Source organism: Enhydra lutris, unplaced genomic scaffold (assembly GCF_002288905.1).
Source record: "Enhydra lutris kenyoni isolate GAN:26980312 unplaced genomic scaffold, ASM228890v2 scaffoldscaffold33, whole genome shotgun sequence".
In the NCBI taxonomy this organism is placed as follows: domain Eukaryota; kingdom Metazoa; phylum Chordata; class Mammalia; order Carnivora; family Mustelidae; genus Enhydra; species Enhydra lutris.
In genome coordinates, this window is record NW_019154117.1 from 9605560 (window position 1) to 9630347 (window position 24788).

The following is a 24788-nucleotide window of genomic DNA, read 5'->3' on the forward strand; positions in this document are numbered from 1 at the left end:
GCTGAGCGCCTGATTTCCTCTCTCTATCCCCTCCTCACTGTTTTTGTTATATGTCTTGCTCTTTGTTTTTAAAAAATAAAAAATATTTATTTATTTTTATATATATATTTTTTTTTTTTTTTAAATTAGGAATCTCATCTTAGCTTGAGGTACCTAAATGACATTCTAATATTTTTTTAAAACTTCTTAGTTTTTTGTATAGCTGCAAAAATAATCTGTCATGTAAAAATAGATGGAACCTTTAAGTTCCTAACACATTCTTTTTTACATTTTTATTTCCATTTCCTATAGGTTCTTCTGTCTTTTTATTCTGTTCATACAGATGTGCATTACTTTATAAAATAGACATAGTCTTGAAACATCTGTGAAATGTATTTGTTTGGATTGAATTCGGTTTTCCAGTGAATGCTATTATGATTTCAGAAAATTTCTTACAGGGATATGTTGTTAAGCTCATTTTTTAGCAGGAATGGTTGAGCAGCTGATAGGCCCAGCAGCATGCAGCCAGCAGCTCTGGGGCTCACAGCTGGCAGACTAGCGCCAACCCAGTCCTTAACTCAAAGATTCTTTCCTTGGAAGTGCAGCAGAGGTCTTAGCTGAGAGGCTTGTCTGCTATGGCGGAGATTAGAGGTGCTGACAGACTACCCTCAGCATTAGGCGTAACGGAGGCAGCTGCTTGTGTGCGTGTGAACAGCTGGGGAATGGATTTGGTATGCATTCTCAGAAGCCACTCATCTGTTGGCAGCGGTGGCCGAAGAATGCCCTTCGTGTAAGTCTTCTCCAAGCACACACCAAATGTGCTCCCTGCATTTCAGATTCCAGTGTAGAAAATATCTCATATTCTAACCCATACCAGAGCCATTCCTCAGTTATCCATCTTCTTTCTATTGCATTTTTACCATTTTCTTTTTCCTTAAATTTTCTCTTCATTACAAAGTGACACACAGACGACCACATAAAGCTGAAAAAAGTTTTTTAAAAACCATATCCATAATTAGCTGTGGTTCTATTGTAGTAGCAATTATTTGGTTCACATTCACAAACATCTCAGTTTTTACAGGCCCCTGGATTTACCTTGCTTAACATTTTTTCCGTTTGTTTTCATTTTAGACCTTTATGCCCTGCATAAAGGTTTTATCTTGAAGAGATTATTAGGAAACAATTTTGATGTTTATATGACAATTCTAACAGTTGTTCTGTTATGTTATAGAACAGTAAACATGCAGTTATATATATAATATATATGATATCATATAATATATAATATAGTTCAAATGGGTGAATGAGCAAATGAATAAAATCTCTTTTCCTTTTTTTTTCTCTTTCTTCAGTGTCTTGTGTTTGCCATTCTGAGAATGTAGGGACTTTCTGAAATAGTACTTCCTTTCCGTGAGGACTGAAGTTGGATTAGGATCTTTTTCAGTGAAGAGCAGACCTCCATGGTAGAATTCTTACAGTGGTCACTAATCTTACATTAAATATTTCCCCCAATTCCTTGAGGCACAGTAATTTGAACTTCCCAGTTTAGAAAGGAGAGATCTGGTTTTTAACAAAATGGTTGAAATAATTGATGGAAGTTTTGTCTTACTGTGTTTGTTTTTTTGTTTTTAAATTTTAATGCCTCAAGCGTTTTGTGGTTGACAAATGCGGATAGTAGTAAAACTAACAATAAGACTGCTGTAAGCATATGTAGAGAGGGCTTACCTTGAGTATTTACGTCGAGGAATAAGAATCAGGTGTAGCATTGTCTTACTAAGAGTAAGACTTAAGTTGACTTTGAGACAAATGGAAGTTCTAATGGGCCATATAGACTTCAGGAGCAGGGGTGGGAGATCAGAAGAAGAGCCATTCTTATCTCTCCCTAACTCCTTTTTAATCTTAGAGATTTCAGAGGATGGAACAGGAGAACCAAAATCCAGTTGTTCAGTAGTAAGTTAGTCAGTTCAACAAACTGTTGGGCATTCTATTAGCTGCCAGGCATTTCTTGGCTTGTTGAGGATTTAAGCAATGGATAAGGCAAAAACTCTGCCTTTGTGGTAGGTGATGAGTCATTTGGGGGAGACAGAACTAAACAAGCAAAACCCAATGTATTAACTATTATTAATATAACAGGAGTATTATTTGTGTTGGGTCCTATAAGAACAGGGATATAGAGGAACAACTGCTCAGCTCTTCTTGATGAAGATTCAGGAAATTTTGACTGAGAAGGTGATTATTGACCTCTTAAAGAATGAATAGGATTTTTCCAGATGAGCAAGAGTAGCAGTGGCTTTTTAGGCATAGGAAGATTTTGTACTCCAGAGACCTGTAAGTATTTTAGAACAGCTAGAGTACATGCTGTGTGGCAGAGAGAAAAAGAGATGTGACTGAGGAGATGGAGAACTTTCCACAAAGGATCTTGACTGCCATGACATATACTTTGGGTTTCTTTTTTTCCTTTGGGCAGCAAGGAGTCAGTGAAAGGTTTTAAAAGCAGTATGAGTCCTGGGAGAAGGATTGAATATGGTGCAGTTCTTCATGGAAGGAAATACCAGAAGGAGGAGCAATTTCCGGGTGAGGTAGTGGTAGCAGGGGTTTGGTAAAAGGTGTTTTGTTGAGTTTTGGAGATACTGAGTTTGAGGTACAACTGGGGAAGGCCTTCAGAAATCTGGTTCTGAAGTTCAGGAGTTAGCTATTGGATGGATTTGATGGTTCATAGATCTGGGATTGGCTGGTGGCCCCTGTTTAGGAGACTTATTGAACTTTGGAAAGGTAACTAGCAGACACTAACCCTGGGGTAGCAGCTAAACTCTGCTCCCCACTATGTAAAAACTGATGGAGGTAATTTTTTATTTTTTGTATTACTGTTTTGGAAATATCTGATGTTGTTATTTTTAAAGGAGGACACTAAATATATTTTATGCCTTTGAAATTAGTTTTCTAGTTGGATGAGTGAAGGAATTTATTTTCCATGGTGGTACTAGATTTGGTCAGGTCCATGTTAACTCTAATCTGGAACCTTAAACTTTTCCTCTTTAATTCTCCATTGAGAATCTGGTGAGATGTAGTGAGAGGCTAGTGTTACTTTATTCTCTGTTGATTTTTTTTTTTTGCCCCCTCCCTTCCAACACTGCTGTAGCGTCCTCCAGCCCCCAATGGTTCCTGCAGCAGAGAGCCCCAGTCTGGTCTGGGTGGGAGACCCCCCAGAGCTCCCCTAGCCCTATTCCAGTCCACATGTACAGAAAAGAGAGGTATGCACCTGGCACCTCCAGCACCCCCAGCTCTGCCATAGGAGCAAGGACAGTGGCTGGGTTGCGGCAGCCTCCGTGAGGACTCTATTCTCTATAGATTTTTAACCTGTGCAGATCTAGTGTTGATCCTGTGTGTTTTGGAAATATCAAAAGATTCTGGGTATCAAGCAGAATTATTTCTAAATGTGTGGTGTGGATTCTTAAGAACACTGTCAGAGTGAAACTGTTTATTTTAGAAACTTGTGTTTCAAAACTGACTTCTGGTATTCATACAGTTGGCCTGAATTTTGATATTCAGACGATTGGCAGGTGTACTTTTTAAACTAGCTATTTCCTAAGGTAAAGACGATAAACTTGGGGGGCGCCTGGGTGACTCAGTGGGTTAAGCCTCTGCCTTTGGCTCAGGTTGTGATCCTCAGGGTCCTGGGATCGAGCCCCGCATCGGGCTCTTTGCTCAGCGGGGAGCCTGCTTCCCCCTCTCTCTGCCTGCCTCTCTGCCTACTTGTGATCTCTCTCTCTCTCTGTCAGATAAATAAATAAAATTAAAAAAAAAAGATGATAAACTTGAGGGAGAAGTTCATTCATCTGTCACATATCAGTACAAATATTTACTCAATTGTCATGGTGAAGATGGAAATATGTTTAATATTAAGGGTTTGATCTCTAATGTTGTTATTTTAAAAATTTCTTTATGGAATATTTACTTCTTTGATGATTTTCGTGATTCTTTTCATCTAGGATGTCCAGAATGTGAAGTGTTGATATAGTTTATTAACATATAACTTTGGAGTATTACTCTTTTCGTAAAATAGGAATTTGTCTGCCTTGTGCCAGGATAAGTACTCCTAATCAAACAGTATTGTTGCCATAGGCACGAATATTTGGCTGACTGTTGGGAATCAACAAAGCAGCCAGAGCCGGTCACTCCTAAGTTAGAAGAGGTGGTTTGGCTTACACATTGGCATGTTTTTAAAAATCTTGAATTTGACTAAATTTTGTTTTCCTTGTAAAAGAACTTACATGTTTGGCAAATTCCTGGAGTCTGATTTTGAAATTCATACTGTTGTGATTTTCTTGAAACTTTCCTTCATTGTAGCTTTGATTATAGAGAAATCACTGTCCTCTACTGTTTTACAAGCTCATGTAAGAATTGGAACTCACTAGTCTTTATGTATTTCAACCAAAATGAATGCTCTTTGATGTGATATTCTCTTTTGATTTCAATCACTGCTTTCCTAATAAGCCACAATTACCTCTAAATAATTCCCATGGAAATAATGTTTATTCACATAGTGCACTAACTGGGATGTTTCAGTCAATGCAATCCCGATCTGAAGGAAATAAACCACATTCTTTGAATGTAGATTAGTGTCCTAGAGTGAACATTTATACCTTAGTTGTTTGACTCCTCATATTCTTAAAATACTACCTGTTATATCATGGCGGGGGTGGGGGGGAGTGAAGTAAAAGAAATCCAGACCTTCTGAAGGTAAGGTACTGTACTGTGCTAGTCTCTTTGCTTCTCTTCTCACATTTCATCTTTTGAGTAATAAACTGCTGCTTTGAAAGGTTCCAGTTCTATAACTGATGTGTTTTTTGTTTTTGTTTTTTTGGCTGTAAAAATGTATTTGAAGTCAAGCTCATAAATATCCAGGATTAAAAAGCAATTGAAGGTATAAATAAAAATATATGTAGTTTATTGAAGCAATAATCAAGTAATTTTCTGCCTTGAATTTGTACTATTCACCATTTTTTGAATTTTTTGAAGAAATTTATTTAAAAAATTTACAATAAGCTTTTTGTTCTTTGCTTGTCATTTTTATGTGTTTCCCAAATGGTATGATATGTTGATTAAACTTTATGTCTACATTTTTGGCAAAAGATTCATAGAGATTTTTTTTTCCCTTGATTAATTGAATATATTTCACAGAATTTCCCACTGTTTACACTGGATTTCTTCCTTTTAGAGTTGATCTTTCTAATGTATTAGATCTTCATGCCTTTGACAGTCTTTCTGGAATAAGGTATGTTTTCTGTATTTTGTTCACTTTTTTTGTAATGTACTTTTTATTCCATGATTGTAGAAGTTACAGGAATGATTTATGCAGATGCGCACTTGTTTTAAGTTTCTGATCATTTCTATGGTTTACAAGATCATTCCTAATGTTTAGATTCTTAAAATGTTATTAATTTGTTGTTTGGAAATCACAATACATTTTCCTATAGAAATTTTAGTATAAAAGGTAGTTAACTTTAAGGATCCATTTTTAATATTTCTACACCAACCACTGTGTGTAATACTTTCTATGAGAAAAATGGATGAAATACAAAAAAAATTTTAGCTTGAGATATCCTACACACTTCTCCTTTCTCTTAAGTGATGGATCACTTTCTTGTTTCTTTCCCTGGAGGGAATCTTTTTTTTTTTTTTTTTAAGATTTTATTTATTTATCTGACAGAGAGAGAGAGATCACAAGTAGGCAGAGAGGCAGGCAGAGAGAGAGGAGGAAGCAGAATCTCTGCTGAGCAAAGAGCCCAATTTGGGGCTCGATCCCAGGACCCTGGGATCATGACCTGAGCCGAAGGCAGAGTCTTTAACCCACTGAGCCACCCAGGTAGGTGCCCCTGGAGGGAATCTTTTTGATAAGGGAAAGGAACGTATCTTTCTTCCCTGGACATCAGTATCTTTTTTTTTTCTTTTAAATAATCTTAACTGTTTTTAAATGTACAGTTCAGTAGTGTTAAGTATATTCACATTGTTGTGCAATAGATTTAGAGAACTTTCTCATCTTGCAAAAGTGAAACTCTGTTGAATGAAAGCTTGCGATGGTCCCCTCCCCACAGCCTCTGGCAACTACCATTTTGTTATCTGTTCTTAAGAATTTGCCTACTTTATGGGCGCCTGGGTGGCTCAGTCACTTAAGCATCTGCCTCCAGCTCAGGTCATGATCTCTGGGTTCTGGGATCAAGTCCTGCATCTGGCTCCCCACTCAGTGGGGCGTCTGCTTCTCCCTCTCCCACTGCCTGTCCCCACCATTCATGCTCATGCTCTCTTTTTCTCTCTCTCTCTCAAATAAGACAAATCTTAAAAAAAAAAAAAAAAAAAAAAAAAAAAAGAATTTGACTACTTTAGATTCCTTATACCAGTGGAAATCTATGGCATTTGTCTTACTGTAACTGGCTTACTTCACTTAGTCCTCAAGTTTCATCCATGTTGTAGCATGTGACAGTTCTTTCCTTTTCATGCTAAATACTACCCCATCATATTCATGTGTTACATTGGTTTATCCATTCATCCAGTGATGGACATTTGACTTGATTCCATTTCTTGGCTATTGTGAACACTGCTGCTATGACATGGGTGTGCAAATGTCTCTTCACAACTCCTGCTTTCACTTCTTCGTAATATTTTGAGGCACACTGTACTGTTTTCCACAGCAGCTGCACCATTTTAACTTCCACCAGCACCACACAGGGTTTTGCTTTCTCCATGGACTTGCCAACACTCGGTATTTCCAGTTGGTTTTGGTAGTAGCCGTGCTCATGGTGTGAGGTGGCAGAACCTTGTGGTTGTGCTCTGCGTTTCCCTCACGGTTAGAGATCGTGACCCTCTTCTCATGTACTTAGTGGCCATTTGTCGATGATCTTTGGAGACATGTCTATTCAAATACTTGGTCCATTTTTTAATCCCATGGTTTGTTGCTGTTGTTTGTGGCTGAGCTGGAGGAGCTTTTTATGTATTCTAGGTGTTACTCCCTCATCAGATATGTGATTTGGAAATATTTTCTCCCATTTCCTCCGAAGTAGTTGGGTCATGAGCCTTGTGTGAGAGGTACCGGCCCAGTGCCCCGAGGAGGGGAGCATCCTTTCTCTGCAGACTAAGGCACACACAGAGGAATTTGAAGAAACTGGCCTCTCTGAGTATCACCCAGTTTACTGCACTTGCTTTGTACTCTGTCCCATTTTCTCTTTCCACAGCCTTCCACTCTTTATCAAACAGAGCATAACAACACTCAGGTTTAACCATTTCTTTAGTTCTTCATTTCTTTATGAAGGCTCCTGTGTTACATAAAACTTACATTAATAGGGGTGTCTGACTGTCTCAGTTGGTTAAGTGTCTAACTCTTGGTTTCTGCTCAGGTCATGATCTCAGGGCCCTGAGATCCAGCCCTGTGTTAGGCTCTGCGCTTTGTAGAGAATCTGCTTGGGATTCTTTCTCCCTCTCCCTCTTCCCCTTCCCTGCTGCACACTCTTTCTTTATCTCTCTATAGTAAATTTGTGCCATTTTCTCCTGCTAATCTCTGTTTGTCAATCTAATTTTCACGCCCAGCCAGACACCTTAGAGGGTTGAGGAAAACCTTTTCCTTCCTTGTGGAAGTTGTTGGCAGTTATTTTTAACAACATTAAATATTGAACCTAAGGAAAGAATGTGTGATTTTTCAAACATTTTCTAAGGTAATCTCACTCCACACTTGCTTAAGAACAGTGATAATGCATTAGTGACACTTAAGGAAGTAACTATTTAATGTGAGCCCATTCTGTGACTTAAGCCTGTGCATAACTTTCATTGTGCTCAGTTGCTGAAATGGAGAATCCTTTCCTGAGCAGCCAGCTGGGAAGGATTTAATTTGACACTTTCTCTATCAGGACCCCCTCTAGTGAGGCTCATTTCCCTCCAGCAGTTCCTATAATCCTTTTCTCTTTTCTAAACTCCCTGTCACTAAATTACCCCTCACTGTTGTGCAAAACAAAACATCTGCAAGGTTTTAAGTCTTTTTTCTCCTCCCAGCCTATCCCCATCGTGTCCAAGTGTATAGCTACAGTTGTTAAGGTTGTAACTGGTTTTAAGATAGTTTGTTTTCTCTCAGTCATTGGCAAGTAACTATATAGAAGGGGTATATTTATGGATGTTATTATTTCTTAATAAGTAGATACGTTTAAGGGAAAACACTGATAAAGGAAAAAAATATACCCTTCTGACTTTGTTTAGGTACTAGCCTTGTTTTGACGTTAGGAAGATTGGGAGGAAGCTTGGGACGAGTTGAAATTTGGAGCAGTAGTAAAATGCTCCTGTGTCTTTTTGTAGGCTGGTAATAGATCTGTTGGAATTAAAAAGAAATCTGCTGATATATTTAACCACACAGAGTAGTGTAACTAAAGATTAATTTTTTTCTATATTGTGTGTATATGTATGCATGTGAATGTGTGTACATTTTTTTTATTGAAGTGTAACATACAGTGTTTTAAATTTTCAGGTGTATAGCATATTGAGTTGAGAATTCTTTATCTTAACTCAGTGCTCGCCTTGATAAGTGTGGTCACCATGTATCACTGTACAATGTTACTACAGTATTAGTGACTATATTCTCTGTGCTGTACTTTTCATCTTTGATTTCTTTATTTTGTAACTGGATGTTTCTATCTCTTAGTCCCCTTCACCCATTTCATACCAGTCTGTTTGCTTGCTTGTTGAATGTGTACACATCGTTAGAAAAAATCTTTAAACATTTTGCTAGTTTTTCTCTATTAGAATGTGTAAATAATATGTAAAACTGGAACCATATAATAGAGTGAATTGTGGAAACTTCCTTCTTAGCTCTGCATCTCTAAGTAATATATAACGTTAAATTGAAAGTATATTGATCTCTTAATTTATAATTAGTTTTTTTTTTTAGTTTGCAGAAAAAACTTCAGCATGTGCCAACAACACAGCCTCACCTTGATCAGGTAAAACTGTCTTTGAAAAAATTTTTTTAAGCATTAAAAAAAAATAAATTGTTTCTGTTAGGAATGTTTTATTTGAGTCTTGCTTAAAAAAAGTATTTTTGAAGTTTGTTGATAATTTTCAGAATTTGGATGCTTTTGAGGTAATCTCATCTAGCTTCTTAATACATATTAGGAATTCATTAAACCAGAGTTATTTAGAATCTCAAGAAATCATGCTTTCTAGCTTCTCTATTCAGCAGGTCGCTCAGCGTATTTTGATCAGTTCTTCTTATGGGAATCACTGCTTAAAAGCAGCCTGGGGGTTCTATATGCAGCCTAATTTTTGCTATGTTGAACCAACAGATTAATGGAAAGTCTGGTAAAAACCTCTATGGCTTATTTAAATGAAAATTGACTTGGAGTTTCACCTGGAGATAGCACTGTAAATTTGAACTCCCTAAGGTGTCCTTCATTTAGGTGGTCTAAAGCTCTTAATATTTAGGTGCCCTAAAATAAAATTTAGGTGGTCTAAAGCTATTTCTGGTAATTTCTTTGTTCCACTGAAACACAAAGGGGGCATGTGAGTGAGCCATATACCGTCTTCCCTCCTCTGTCTAGAAACCGGCACTCACTCTTTGAAGCATTACTGGTTGTGATGGGGCTACTTGTTCGTCTATCTTCATTTTGCCTCGTATTTATGGGGACCCGTACTACTGTGTTCCTGGCACTTTTCCTCTGGGAAGCTTAATATTTATTCATCTTTGCATGTCTTTAAAATGAGTGAGTGAGAGAAATACAGTTCTCTGGCAGTAGAAATTTTGGAAAAACCCAACTGTTTATAATACTCAGTCATAATGATGAACTGGAAACATGTTCTTACTTTCTAAGTGAGGGACATCATCCTAGGAGTCATGTAAAAGATGAAGAATGTAGTAGTCTCTTCCAAGAACCTTTATAATGGCCGATATCTCTATGTACAGTATCTTGCGTATATCCCTCTCATGGCGTTTATAATGCCCTACAGTTTGGGTTGAAATGCTTTTTCCTCGTAGTAGTCTGTACGCGCCTTAAGTGTGGAGTCCTCAGTGCTCTGCACAGGGCACAGTATGTGGTGGTTGCTCAGTGAATATTTGTTACAGAAATGAAAAGCTGTTTCTCAAATGGGAAACATCAGAGTTACCTGTGGAACTTTTTAAAAAATATTGGATGTTCAGTAGTCCCCACCTCGTATCTCCGGAAGTGGGGTTTGAGTGTGTGCAAATGAATGTGTATATACATTTTTAACATTTAATTGAAATTTCTGAAGATACACAAAAGTACAGAGAATAGCAATAGGAACCCAGTTGCAATGGTTGTAAACATTTTGCTGATTTTATTGCCTCTGTCTTCCCAGTATTTCTTTTGCTGGAGTATTTTTTAAACAGAAAATTTCAAAAATACATAAAAGTAGAATGGTACAATAAAACTGCAAGTGCCCATTACCTTTGCTGGAGTGTATTAAATCCAGTCCCAGACGGTGTGTCATTATTTCATCAGTAAATAGGGTGTGTCTGTTTTTTTTTTAAGGCTCTACAGGAGGTTCTGAGGCACTTCCCTGCTTTAGGCATATAAAAAAGGGCAGAATGTACTACTGCATACAAAGGCTCTGGGATTCAGGGGAATGGTGGTCTCCTTTGGTTTAGTGGATCTGAGGCTTCATGAAAGATACTTTTTTTAAAATGTACAGTAAAGCCTACAGGTTTTTAGCATAGAAGTCCATGTGTCTTTACATATATTTGTGCTTGTATATCGGTCCATCTTCACACATGGACACATATCTCTGTAATCCTCTCTTAGATTCAGATACAGAAGATTTCCAAAATCGTTAAGAGAGTTCCTTTGCGTCTCTTTCCAATTAACAACATTCTTTGCAAAGATGCAGCTGCTGTTCTGAGTATGACATCAGAATGTAGCCTTAAACTAGGTTTTTGTTTGACTGGAAGAAGTAAGGGAAAGAGCAATCCAGATGTTTAAAAGTGGGAAAGTGAGAATGCTCTAGAAGAGGAGGACTGTAGCATGGAAGTGTTGGTGGGATGCTTGGTATTTTAATCCTGAGCTAAGGTGTTGGGCTTCCATGTGTGGGGGCAAGCAGAACTTACACTGGGCTGTCCCACAGTGTCAGGTGAGCTGGGTTGGAGCTGATGGCAGGAGACCAAGCAGGAACATACCCTGTGACAAGGGCCCGGACTGTGTGGGTGGCAGGGGGAATGGAAATGGGTTAAATGGTGGGCTGATTCACAGGTAGACTTGCCGGAGTAACCTCACTGACTGATGCGGGGACAGTAAGATGGGGAAAGTGATGGGAAACAGACCTGATTAACTGGAGGGACTTAGGCTTAGAGAAACCTGGAAGGCACACTGATTTGGAGAAGGATGGATGCCAGACGTTCAGCGTCATACTTGGTGGCAGGATACCCCATAGAGATGACTCAGGAAGAGCTTCACATTTGGGTTGAGCATGTTTTAATGGGCTCAGTTTCCCAGATGAAGAAAACATGCAGAAGTTATTGCATATTAGATATTGTTTGCCAAAGATTGGGACACCAAGGGAAATAACCTGGGAGGTAGAAGAAAAAATAGACCAGAAAACTAAAATTTTGGAGTTACTCCTAAATTTTATTCTAGCGGCAGTACCTTATTTTACTTTCATTTTCTGAATGATTGCTTTGGTTTTCTGCTTCTTTCTGTGTCTGGGAAAAGGAGAGTTAATTTTAGATTCAAAACAAAAACTGGGAGAAAAGTCTGAAATAGGTAATACTTGGTACATAGTAGTTATGTTATTAAAGTTTTATCCCTGAATCATCTGTAATGCAGCCATCTTTCATGGATTCCTTGTTCCCTCCCTATAAGGAGGGCCCAGGGTTGGAGGGTGAGAAGGTGAGAAAACCCAAATGGCAGTCTGTGCATAGTTTATTAAATTAGGAATTATGAGTTGTGACTCTCGTCCTCTGCAGTGGGAATTGGATGATTTAATCTTTAAGATTTGTCTACTGCAGGATGCCCAGGTGGCTCAGTTGTTAAGCATCTGCCTTTGGCTCAGGTCATGATCCCAGGGTCTTGGGATCAAGCTCCACATCAGGCTCTCTGCTCAGTGGAGAGACTACTTCTACCTCTCCTCTTCCCCCTGCTTGTGTTCCCTCTCTGGCCGTGACTCCTCTCTCTGTCAAATTAATAAATAAAATCTTTAAAAAAAAATATTTGTCTACTGTAAGGAGAGTTTATTGAGTACAGAAAAACCTCTAGTTCTAAAATGTGTATCTCATTCCTTGAGCCCCCTGATGCATTGTTGTAATTTTTAAAACCCTTTTTATCTCATACTGGAGTTTATTGTACCCCTTAGAAATATCCTCATATTGCTAACCTGCCAAAAACAACAGTCATTCCCAGTAAAAATTCTTTAAGCTAGAATAAAGCAGTATTGAGTTCCATGTTGAGACCTTTCCAATATTAAAAGCCAAGTTATCCAACTTGAATAAAATACATTTTAAGCAATTTTGAAGGTTGAATTGCTACTGTCTTTTGAAAATGACAAATTATGTTTCATTTAGCAACTTTTTTGCTATGTATTTTGAAATGTTATATGGTTTTCTATGCATTTTGATATGGATTTTTAGGTATTGCAGTGATTGCTTTAAGGGGAAAAGAAAACTTTAAGTGCAGGATACTATTAAACTTACAAAACAAATAGTTTAAAAGCATAGTGTGTTTATTTAGATTTAAAAATAAGTACTTTAAAAAAATTATGGTAAACCCATGTGATCTACCCTCTTGACAATTTTTTTAAGAATATAGTGCAGTATCACTAGCTAATGTTGTACAGCAGATCTCTAGCCCTTTTCCATCTTGCATGACTGAAACTATATTCATTGAACCGCAGCTCCCCATTTCCCTCACCTCCCAGCCAGGGATCCACCATTCTACTTTCTGTTTCTGTAAGTTTGACCACTTAGATACCTCGTATAAGTGGAATCACGGAGTATCTGTCCTTCTTTGACTGGCTTATTTCACTTAGCCTGTTGTCCTCAAGGCTCATCCGTGTTGGGGCACGTGGCAACATTTCCTTTTCCTTAAGAGGTGAATAATGGTTCATTTACATTCCACATTTTTATACTGTACTATTATACTGCGTTTTCTTTGTCCATTTAGTCTGTTGGTGTTATATTGTTTCATCTCTTGGCAGTTGTGACAGAACAAGTACTTCTAAAAATCTGACATTTCAAGGTCCATTTTAGTTGACTTTCATGTCTCACATTTAGCAAGAAAGTGCTTTTTGCTTTTCCCATTATCAGCAACAGTGGAGACTAAATATCAGTGTATTTTGTCCTTAGATCTTTAGTACTTCGCTTTAGCAGTCCTCTATGTTTGGATAAAAAGCAATTGGGTCTTTCCATATTTTCTGCTCTAAGCCTGTGTGCTTTCCTGTTGGTGAATAAAATTGCTCTTAATATGTGCAGTTGTAGGAAATGATGCAAGGCCGTGCTTTACTATGTTTTTTCTTCCCGTTTTAAAGCTTGGCTTGAGCATCTTCTAATTATCCAAGGTGGGGTTTGTGTTTTCATCATCTTATGCTTAGCCCTTGTGTATTTTCATCACTAAGTTGAAATTTTGGTTACAGGAGCAAATGGAGCTTTGCATTTTAGTTATGTGGCCAACTGCAGGCGATCTTGAGCTTCTGGTTCCTTAGAGTGGACAGTGAGAGATTTATCCAGAGCAGGAGGAAAAATAAGTATCAGAGTTAACATTCTAAATGATGCCAGCCTTCTCAAACCAAAAGTGACATTATGCTATCATTCTCATCTCCACATACTCTTCTCCTTTGGCACATACTTGGTCAGAGAGAAACTGAATTTTCTTTTACATTTTTCCCAGAGAACAGAATTACACTTTTGCATTTGAGTTTTACTCCTGGCTCTGAGTAGTTTATTTTTTCTGAGCGTTATTTTTCTCAATTTATAAAAGGGAAATAATTCTCTTTATTCCACAGGATTGTTGTTTCCCAAGTAAATGAAAACATTTAATGAAGTGGCCCAGGCAAGAGCAGCTGGCTCAGTACATAGTCGGTGCACTGTGCACGTTACCTTCCCGCTCAGTGCTGAGCGTCCTGGAAAGAATGAGTGAAACTATGAGTGTCCTTTCCTGAAAGTTTCTCTGTTTAAATACTAACCCACTGATCACCTCTGCAGAGTACAGAAAATGGAATTGCTGCTACCAGAACTCAGCAAGATAGTGAAAAACATAGACCCCGTGTACTTGTCAGGCAGCATGCATGTTCATGAACGCGTTCCTTTTTGTCTTCAAATATTCCGACATCACTATAAAATAATACTGATGTTCTAAGAAGTACACCAATATTACTATAAAGAAAATCATGATTGATTATCTGTCTTGATTTATAGAGCATTATTACGGTGACATTTGAAGTACGAGGAAATGCAAAGGAAGAAAGTCTGAATGTATTTATTCAGGTGAACGCAGTACTTAATTGATAATGATTTACCACATGTTGTGTTACACGGCTGTTGCTGGCAGCAATGGTTGGTCTTATTAAATATGTCACTTGATACAGAATCTTCTGTGGGAGAAGAATGTGAGAAACAAGGACGATGACTGCATGGAGGTCATACGGCTAAAGGTGCGGAGTACGGTCTACACTTTTATACTTCGGGACAAAGGCCCTTTCCTTTCTTGACTGTTACATAAAACTGTATTTGGTTTTAAACACCAGCACTGGTCTTAGTACAAATAATCTTTACTGATTTCCTTTTTTTCTCATTTCCATTGCTGGAAAGAAGCTTTGGAAATCACTGCGTAAAATGTAATTTATTTGCATAGCTTCATTTAGTGTTGCAGCTAAAACAACCCACGTGCCTTGAAGCATCACCCTCTTTCTCTCCTCCCAAGTGTTCTGAGCAGTTATCTGGCTAATGAGCTTGACTCACTGGAACTCTCCTTTCCTCGGCACATGGTTTGGTTGGTTAGGGAAAACTGAATGAATGTCCTTTTTTTTTTTTTTTTTTTTTTTTAAGAGAATCGGTGGGGTGAAGGGAGAAGGAGACATAGAATCTTAAGCAGGCTCCGTGCCCACTGCGAGCCCCATGTGGGGCTCGATCTCATAACCCTGAGCTTGTGACCTAAGCTGAAATTAAGAGTCAGACACTTAGGGGCACCTGGATGGCTCAGAGGGTTAAGCCTCTGCCTTCAGCTCAGGTCATGATCTCAGGGTCCTGGGACCGAGTCCCACATCAGGCTCTCTGCTCAGCGGGGAGCCTGCTTCCCCTCTCTCTGCCTGCTGCTTGTGATCTCTGTCTCTCTGTGTCAAGTAAATAAATAAAATCTATTAAAAAAAAAAAAAAAAAGAGTTGGACACTTAACCGATTGAGCCATCCAGGTGCCCCCGAACATCTTTTTGTGTTTAATTTTCCAAGTGAGCTTCATTAACAGAGAAAGCACATTAGAAATCTTGCTGCAAGGATGCCTGGGTGGCTCAGTTGGTTGGGCGTTTGCCTTCGGCTTAGGTCATGATCCCAGGGTCCTGAGATGGAGCCCCGCATTGGGCTCCCAGCTCAGCGGGGCGCCTGCTTGTCCCTCTGCCTCTGCCTGCTGCCCTCCTGCTTGTGCTCTCTCCCTCTGTCCAATGAATAAATAAAATCTTAAAAAAAAAAAAAAAAGGAAAGAAATCTTGCTGCAGCTGAACCTGTGTTGCTTGGCGCATTTAGCAGACACTGAACGGTTGTCATAAACAGAGATACAGAACATCAGAGAAAAATTCTTCCTCTGTATTTGGAAACCCATTCATGTTACTTGGCATTTCGGTATTTATGTCACGGAAGGTTTTTTTCTAGGGAGCAGTGGTTCTAGTTGTGTGTTTACCCAATCAGCAGTCATTTGTCTGCTGCTCTGTTTCCAGAATTGTGCATAAACATTTTATTATTACTATTGGTTATTATTACTGTTAGTAACTAAATTTTCCTGTGAGGTTAGCTGCTGACTTCCTGGGGTCACTAGAATGACAAAGGTAGAGACAATCAAGAAACCATTCGGGTTTAGATTTCTTTACTCCCTGTGCTGGCTTTACCTGGGATTGGCTTCAGAGCACCACGTCTGTCTGTTCGCAAGTCATTTCCACGCGGAGGAGCTAAGCATGCTCCTTCCACTGCTATCCTGACCGCAGCACCATCTACATTCCACAATCCCCTCTGGCAGATTGTGTTTCATTCTGTAACTGTTTTATCCCCTGCTCCTTAATGGGGGGGGGGGGGCACTACAAAGGAGCCCTTGGGTCATGTATACTAGTGCTGCCCCCAACACCTGCACACAGGGTTCAGTGGCTCTTCCTGCCCCATCCCAGCGTGGATTTTGTCCTTAGGTGTGTAACAGTTTTTTTGCAGTTCTTTGTCCTTTTGGTTCTTCCCTTCCCCTTTGTCTCATCACAACAACACTGTGAGAACTGGGGCGACACAGCCTTCACCTTCACAGATGTCCTCCTTTTCTGGCTACAAAATGTTAGTTTGATAATGATGAACATGTTTAAAATGTTCACTCAGGGAGGCACCTGGGTGGCTCAGTCAGTTATGTGACTGCCTTTGGCTCAGGTGATGATCCCGGGAGATCTCAGGGTGCTGGAATGGAGCCCCACTCTCTGCTCATCGAGGAACCTGCTTCTCCCTTTCCCTCTGCCTGCCATCCTCACCCCTCACCCCGCCCCACCGAGCTTGTGCTCTCTGTCAAATAAATAAATAAAATCTTTAAGATAAAATGTTCACTCAGCAGCTAGCACTTCAAAGTCTTTAAACAAGTAACAGAAAATTGATGTTTAGATAATTCTTTCCAAGGAGTTTTTACATATTAAAATTAAATTTAAAAAGCAGAAATCAAATCATATTGTACACCTTAAACTAATACAGTGCTGTATGTGAATTTTATCAGTAAAACTAGAAAATAAAAAGCAGAAAACAGAAGTGGTCAAAGGAAAACAGGAAGAACATACACCTAAAATACACAAATACACCAAAAACACACAAAGCTTATGTGGCAAGAGTGACAATGAGTGGTGTGTTTCTTACTGTTCTGCAATACATATATTAACTTTATACTAAGTATAACAAACATTATTTCAGAGAAATTATTTCCTGCCCAGAGGGGCCAGTTTATCATTTCTACAAGTCAATAAAAAATGAACTTAATCCAGACAGTGTTTCCTTTCCTTTAGTCCATCATTCCCTGCACCATTCATTGCAGCCCAGTCAGAATTATCACCCAAGTCCTTTAGCTCCTCATGTTTTCCCACTAAAACTATGGAACAGGTGTAAAATCCTTGAAGTAGAAACAACAGTAGAATTCGATGCATGTTTTGTCATTTGGTTGTTTAAATTTTTGGTTGTCATACACTGAAAGCACATCCTAATACATATATTAATTTTATTGTTCGAGGGATTATTTTACAAAACATTGTGCACATAAACTTTTTTTAAAAATTGGAGGCTATGGGGCACCTGGGTGGTTCAGTCATTAAGCATCTGCCTTCGCTCAGATCGTGATCCCAGGGTCCTGGGATCGAGCCCCACATCAGGCTCCCTACTCAGCGGGAAGTTCCCTCTCTCACTGTGTCTTTCTCTGTCAAATAAATAAAATCTTTAAAAAAATTGGAGGCTTTAAAAAGCTATTTCTAGAATCCACAGATAACTGGATTTAAGTAATTTTTAACAGCATCTTCTTTATGGGTGTGTATTTAAAATGGAATAGGAATAATTAATCCATTAAGACTGATGCTCACCTTCTGCTTTAAATTTGAACTGTGGTTGATTGAACCATCTCGTCTGAGCAGGGGTTGGTGTCGATCAAAGACAAACCAAAACAGGTGATTGTCCAGGGTGTCCACGAACTCTACGATCTGGAGGAGACACCACTGAGCTGGAACGATGACACCGAGAGAACAAATCAACTGGTTTTTATTGGTAAGTGACAGTTAAATTTCTAAAATATATATTTGAAAGTGATATAATAATGCTACTTAACCAGTATTAACGAATCTCAATACCTTTTGTCAACCTAAGCTTGTGGTTAATGTATTTGTCTTCATGGCGTGATAACATTCAGAACTTGTTAGGCATTCTATTCCTCTTCACATGTAGAAAAGTAATTAAAATGCCAATTTGATTCTGAGGGACTTAACTAGAAATAGGAAGTTAACGGAGGGGATCACTGATTACTTAGTTTTTGTAAATTTCTGAAGATTATCAAGTTAATGATTTAGAATTGGTAGGCAAACTCATTTTGATAAGCATCATATAATTTCATCATATTTTATTCTGTTTGCAGGCAGGAATTTAGATAAAGAGACCCTCAGACAACTATTTATAGCTACTGTGATGGAAACAGAAAAACGGTGGACAACACGTTTCAAAGAAGATCAAGTTTGTCCATAACAGTAAAAGCATTTCTTATCAGAGGGATTGGATGACAAATCGGGAGTAAGTTTCCTACTGGGTGTATTTCAAACATCTATTCTTTGCATTACTTCTGTTGTGAATTCCAGTGTACTTTAAAATAGTGTTTATTTTATGGAACACATAAAATGTAGTAAATAAATACTTAAAACATACAATAAAATATAATGTCCTCTGAAGTATTTGTTTTTTGTTTTGTTTTTTTGAGAGCGAGTGCATGAGAGGTGCGTGTTGGGGGAGGGGCAGAAGGGGAGGGAGAGAGAGAATCCTAAGCAGGCTCTCCACTTAGCATGGAGCCCGACATGAGGCTTGATCCCAGGACCCTGAGATCATGACCGGAGCCGAAATCAAGAGTTGGGCACTACCTGGGGTGCCTGGGTGGCTCAGTGGGTTAAACCTCTGTCTTCAGCTCAGGTTATGATCTCAGAGTCCTGGGATCGAGCCCCGCATCTGGCTCTCTGCTCCCCTGCTTCCCCCCTCTCTCTGCCTGCTTCTGCCTACTTGTGATCTTTGTCAAGTAAATAAATAAAATCTTAAAAAAAAAAAAAAAAAAGAGTTGGGCACTACCAACTGAGCCACCCAGGCACCCAGGTTTTTTGTTTTTTTTTTTTAAATAGACGGTTCACAAAAGTACCTGTCAGAATTGGCTTTGAAATTTTCATATGTTGAACTTTTCACCTGTGGAAGTTATTTATAATCCTAATGATAAAACTTACTTTCATGTTGTGTTTTTCCCTTAGAACTGCACTGACTGCACAGATAAAATTTTATTGTTATTAACAAAAATTATTTAAAAACAATATCACCATTTTTATTAAATGGAAGTCTTGTTGCATCTAGAGACTTATTAGTGGAAGAAATCTGAGTCAAAAAATTAAAGCCATCTCTTAGTCAATTCTAAGCTTTCCGGTAGAGTAATGGAACTTCCATTTACTTCATAATATATTTAGATGATTCCAATTTTAGAGCTTTTAATTTTAAGTAGAATTTACTACTGGTATTAAATTCATCGTGATTTCTTTGAGCTTCTTTAATTTTCAATATAAGCAAAAAAGTGACAAGGTGCAAAACTTCAGACATAACTGGCAGATAACGAAGGATAATTTAACCATCTTTATATTAGTGGTTGATGTGTAAATGTACAGTGGCTTACTGATCTCCTATTCCTACTAAAGGCCAGGTCTGCATAACTGTATTCAGATTGTAAGAGAAAAGCATTAGATGGAATTTAAAGAAGAGCTTTCCCAAACTAATGACTAAGTATCAGAAGGCTATCAAAATACCTTTTGGAATTTTTTTTCCCAGAATTTTATTTTATTTCTTTAAAGATTTTATTTGTTTATTTGACAGACAGAAATCACAAGTAGGCAGAGAGGCAGGCAGAGACAGAGTGGGGGAAGCAAGCCCCCCGCTGAGTAGAGAGCCCGACTCGGGACTCCATCCCAGGACCCTGGGACCATGACCTGAGCCAAAGGCAGAGGCTTTAACCCACTGAGTCACCCAGGCGCCCCCCCCCCTTTTTTTTCCCCAGAATTTTAAATAGAAGAGTTATATCTCTGTGTCTTGAATGATTCTAGTGTTTGGAGGCAGGCTTATTGACTAGCTTATCTGTCTCTCAGGGCACCTGGGTGGCTCAGTTAAGTGTCTGCCTTCGGCTCAGGTCATGATTGCAGGGACCTGGGATCAAGCCCTACATCAGGCTCTCCGCTAAGCGGAGCCTGCTTCTCCCTCTCCTGCTCCTTCTGCCCTCCCCCCCCACCCCCACCCCCCGCTCATGCTCTCTCTCAATGTATAAATATAATCTTTTTTTTTTTTAAGATTTTTTTTATTTATTCATTTGACAGATAGAGATCACAAGTAGGTAGAGAGACAGGCAGAGAGAGAGGGGGAAGCAGGCTCCCCGCTGAGCAGAGAGCCCGATGCGGGGCTCGATCCCAGGACCCTGGGATCATGACCTGAGCCGAAGGCAGAGGCTTTAACCCACTGAGCCACCCAGGCGCCCCATCTCAATGGATAAATATAATCCTAAAAAAAAAAAGACTGTCTCCTCTCCTACATTCTGTCTCTTTTTAAATAAAAGTTCTCAGTATTTATCCATTTGCCTCCTGAATCCATTCTCTTAAATCCGTTGTTGAGAGAATAAGCTTACTTGGTGGCAGTAGATTGCCCAGTAGAAACTCATTTGATTTTTGTGTCTGATCTGGACTGTGATTCCACTTCTTTTCCTTCTTGGCTGCGTGATCTTTGGCCGAGTATTTTCTCAAGATTGGTTTCCGTATTTATAGAGTGGACGGTGATAATAGCAATCATTCACTGTTGATGTGGGGATCGAATAGGTTTCTAATGCACCCAACTCAGCCCCTGGCATACAGCAGAACCTGGATAAATTTTTTCTTCTTCCTAACAACTTAAATTGATTTATTTTATAGTTAATGTTGACGCAATAATACCCCATAATGTTCTTTGGCAAACAATTAGTATCTGGATTCATCTGTTCTAGAAATATGAGAAGGCGCTTACCTTAATTGTCCTGTTGCAGGAGAAGTGTTTGAAGTAGTATCAATCAATACTCTTAAAAGTCTGTCTTTATCAAACTCACAAATACTTGTTTTTTCTTTAAAATGTATTAATCTCTAAATATTTTTTATCACACAAGTATTTATATTGTAAAAAATGCAAACGTTGCAGATGAAGTCAGCCTCCCCTGACCTTTCTCCTTCTGTCACTGTCACTCCTTGGAGGTAAGCGAAGTTGTCAGCTTCCTGTCTGCCCTTTCCCGTGTTTCTTTTCGTTCGCACACATGGCTTGCGTTGTCGCCTAAAGTGAATTGTTTTTCAGTGATTAGAACCATAATTTAAGCTGCTTCCTCAGGATATTTAGAAGCTTGTTATAAATATCCTTAAGGAAAGGTTTTATTTTTATGTGTGTGTTTTAAATAAAATATTTGTATATTGTAATGCAGCTTGCTTTAAAATTTTTATTTATTTATTTAAGAGAGAGGGAGAGAGAGTGCGCCTGGTGCGGGGGTGTTGCTGGGGAGCAGAGGGACAAGCAGACTCCAAGCTCAGCACGGAGTCAATGTGACACGCAATCCTACCACCCAGAGATCATGACCTGAGCCCAAATCAACAGCTGGCCGTGCAACTTGCTTTTTTTTTTTTTTTTAAACTCAACTATTAGTCTTAGATCTTTCCATGGTCATATTGCTGCATAGAAATTCCTAGCATAGCATAGAATACATTCATTTAAAAAATCATTTATTGAGAGCTTCCAGTCTGCCCATGCGTGAGCACTGGGCTGAAGCTGCACGGGACGGGTAAGGGCCAGGATCTTACTGTGTACATTTTGGTGGAGGGACATAAATTAGAAAATTCTAGGGAAATAAGAAAGCTGATAAAAGTACTGGGTGGGCCCCAGAAGCGTCCCTGAGGAGAGGTGGTGTCTAAGTTGAGAATGGAGCTGAAAGGTCGTGCATTGAAGTAGGGAAGAGAAGAAGCTTCCACAGAGAGGGAGCAAGCAGTAGAACAAGGCTTTTAAGTGGAGCCCGCACAGTGCCAGGCAAGACCAGGCAGGAGGCCAGGGCGGCAGAGGATGGAAAACCAGGGTTTGGAAAGGGACTGGGGCTGTGCGCTGGGGCCAGGCTTGCTGCTCCTCATGCCACGGAGCAGACCACATGTGGTTTATGCTGAATGGCTCGGGAAACGGCTGGAGGGTTTTAGCTGGGGTCCTAATGTGGTTTGTGATCACTGTGGCAGATGAACCAGTCCTTTGCTATCTTTGGAACTGCAAACAGTGCTGCTGTGACCAGCCTCGTGCCGTAGCCTCTGTTCTCATGCGACAGTGTTTCTCTAGAATGGAGAGGTACCGGTGGAATCACTGGCCTTGGGCATGTGCACATGTGAAATGTTTAATAGAGCTGATAAACTGTTCTTCCAAATGGCTGTAACTTTATACAGTAGAGTATGAAAGTACCCATTTTTCCAAACCTGGTTAACACACTCGAACCTTCTCAGGTCTGCGTTGAATGGCGTCTCACTGTTTTAATTAATTAATTAATTGATTAAACATTTTATTTATCTATTTGACAGTGCGCATGTGCATGAGGGGTGAGGGGGGAGGAGGAGAGGGAGAGGCAGACTCCTCCCTGAGCAGGGAGACCAAGACAGGACTTGATCCCAGGACCCCAGGATCATGACCCGAGCCCAAGGCAGATGCTTAACTGACTAACCCACCCAGGCGCCACTTCACTGTTTTAAGTTTTGCACTGTATTTTCATGTTGCTTATATGTCCTTTTAAAGACGTGTTGTTCTGTTCTTCATTCTTATTTTTCCCCAAATGAAATATTTTCCTATGATCAGAATCATTATTGGTTTAACCTGCACTTAAGAGGACTTGGGAACTTGCCATAGATATCCTGGAAAGAATAATTTTTTTAATAATGCAAATCACTGAATAATGTGGGCTGTTATTCTGCTAGCTATAGAAAATTTGAAGGGTATTGATGAGGCGGGTCAAGGTTTAGGCATAGTTCATCTAAAACTCTCTAGTTTACCAAGTAATATAGGATAGATTACTAAATCTCTCTGAGCCTTTGCCTCCTTATTTCATAAGATGGAGATAAAATGCAAATCTCTCTCTATTGTTCTAGGGTTGAAATTTAAAGCACCCTCAATACAGAGTCTCAGTAAATGCAAATTCTCTTTTTATAGCAAGATTTGATTTTTTAAAAATTCAAACTTTCTGCATACCTTCCTAAAGCAAAAGTTCTTTTTTAGGCTTTTCCCAGCTTTTAGTGTAAGGGGCTTGAACATTGCTTCTGAGTGCAAGAAAGCTGTAGGAAGAGGTCAGCACAGGGTGTGAGGGAAGACCAGGTGACTGAAAGGGTCTGTAATTATTATGACATTTGAAGGAAGTTATCGGCAAAATAACGCTAAGAAGCTTTTAAGCACTTAGGAGGTTGGTTGCTTGCTACAAATTAATAGTCTCCTTTAGATTTACTAGTGTAGGTGGGAAAACTATTTTTAGATTGTTTTGAAAAGACAATTCCAGTGTTAGAAATGCCATACATTGTGGAAGTGATGTTGAAAGAAGTAATTTCCGCCTTCATGGACTAGCAACTTGCCCTACCTACTCCGATGAGAAAAAAAGATACGCTGGATTTTTTTTTTTTTCTCAATTAGCCTTAATATGAGAATCGACTAACCGTTGATGACTACATTGCATTTAATTTTCAGAGTGAAATGGAGAGAAATCAAACATCATCATCCTTTTTGTAGATTAGTTTAGAACGTTTGGTTTTTCACACTGAGATGGCATTTTGTGAGCTTGATAGGTTTGCTCAGGAGAAAACCTATTGTTAGGAAAGAAGCAATCACCAATTATTACGGAGTGCCCACCCTGCACTAGGCCACATGTTAAATATTGCAGGGGCTGCAAAGGAAGTCTTCTGATTCTTATGGCAATACTGAAACTGAAAGGATGGGATAGTAAGAGTTCCTTTCCTGCTTTTCTTTTTTTCCTTAGAGTGACTTAGCATAATGGGATCTTTCCAAAACACTCAGTTTTCATTGATAAAGCTCTTTGTTTTTACACTGACATATTTTGTATAACAGTTTTGTTTAGTTACAATTCATGTACAGTAAACTTAACCTTTTTGAAGTGTCCAGTTCATGGTTTTATTATATCCACAGGTAGTGGCAAGATTCCAGAACATTCCATCTCTCCCCAAAGAAACTATCCATCAGCAGTTACCCTCATTTCCCCCTGCTCCGAACCCCCAGCAACTGCTGATCTACTTTCTGTTTCTATAACTGGCTTATTCTGGACTCCATTCACATACCATAATGTTTTCAAGATCCCTCCATGTTGTAGCATGTATTGGTGATTTCTTTTTATTGCTGAACAAAAGTCTGTACCACATTTTATTTATCCATTCATCAGCTGATGGACATTAGAGTTTCCTTCTGGCTATTAGGCCTTTCCCCCCATATTTAATTTTTTAAACTAATAGAATGTAATTTTCAGAACAGTTTTAGGTTTACAGGAAAATTGAGCAGATAGTACAAGATAGAGATACAGATAGTAGATGTTCCCATATCCCCTCCCCAGTCATTGAATGTCTTACAGTAGTATAGCACATTTGTTATAATTAGTGAACCAATATTGATACATTATTATTAATCAAAGTCCATAGTTATTCAAGTATCCTTAGGTTGTTTTGTGGGTTTTTTTTTTTTTTTGAAGATTTTATTTATTGAATAAAATGAGTGAGAGAGGGAACACAAGCAGGGGGAGTAGGAGAGGGAGAAGCAGGCTTCCCACTGCGCAGGGATCCAAATGGAGGCTCAATCCCAGGACCCTGCAATC

General features: G+C 39.1%; 1 protein-coding gene across 6 annotated transcripts in view; it reads left to right on the forward strand.

The window, feature by feature from the left end:
- Positions 1 to 18645, forward strand: part of LOC111153565 (COBW domain-containing protein 1) — a 52336-nt gene extending 33691 nt beyond the window's left edge. For 4 of the 6 annotated variants that reach the window (XM_022512663.1, XM_022512666.1, XM_022512665.1 and 1 more), the window contains 6 exons: positions 5198 to 5254; positions 8906 to 8957; positions 14372 to 14440; positions 14542 to 14607; positions 17800 to 17929; positions 18294 to 18645. In XM_022512663.1, coding sequence (XP_022368371.1) covers positions 5198 to 5254; positions 8906 to 8957; positions 14372 to 14440; positions 14542 to 14607; positions 17800 to 17929; positions 18294 to 18400 — 481 coding nt within the window. In that variant the 3' untranslated portion in view covers positions 18401 to 18645. The remainder of the gene's footprint in view (positions 1 to 5197; positions 5255 to 8905; positions 8958 to 14371; positions 14441 to 14541; positions 14608 to 17799; positions 17930 to 18293) is intronic. The other 2 variants (XM_022512664.1, XM_022512667.1) reach the window with 1 other exon arrangement.
- Positions 18646 to 24788: the final 6143 nt, after the last annotated feature.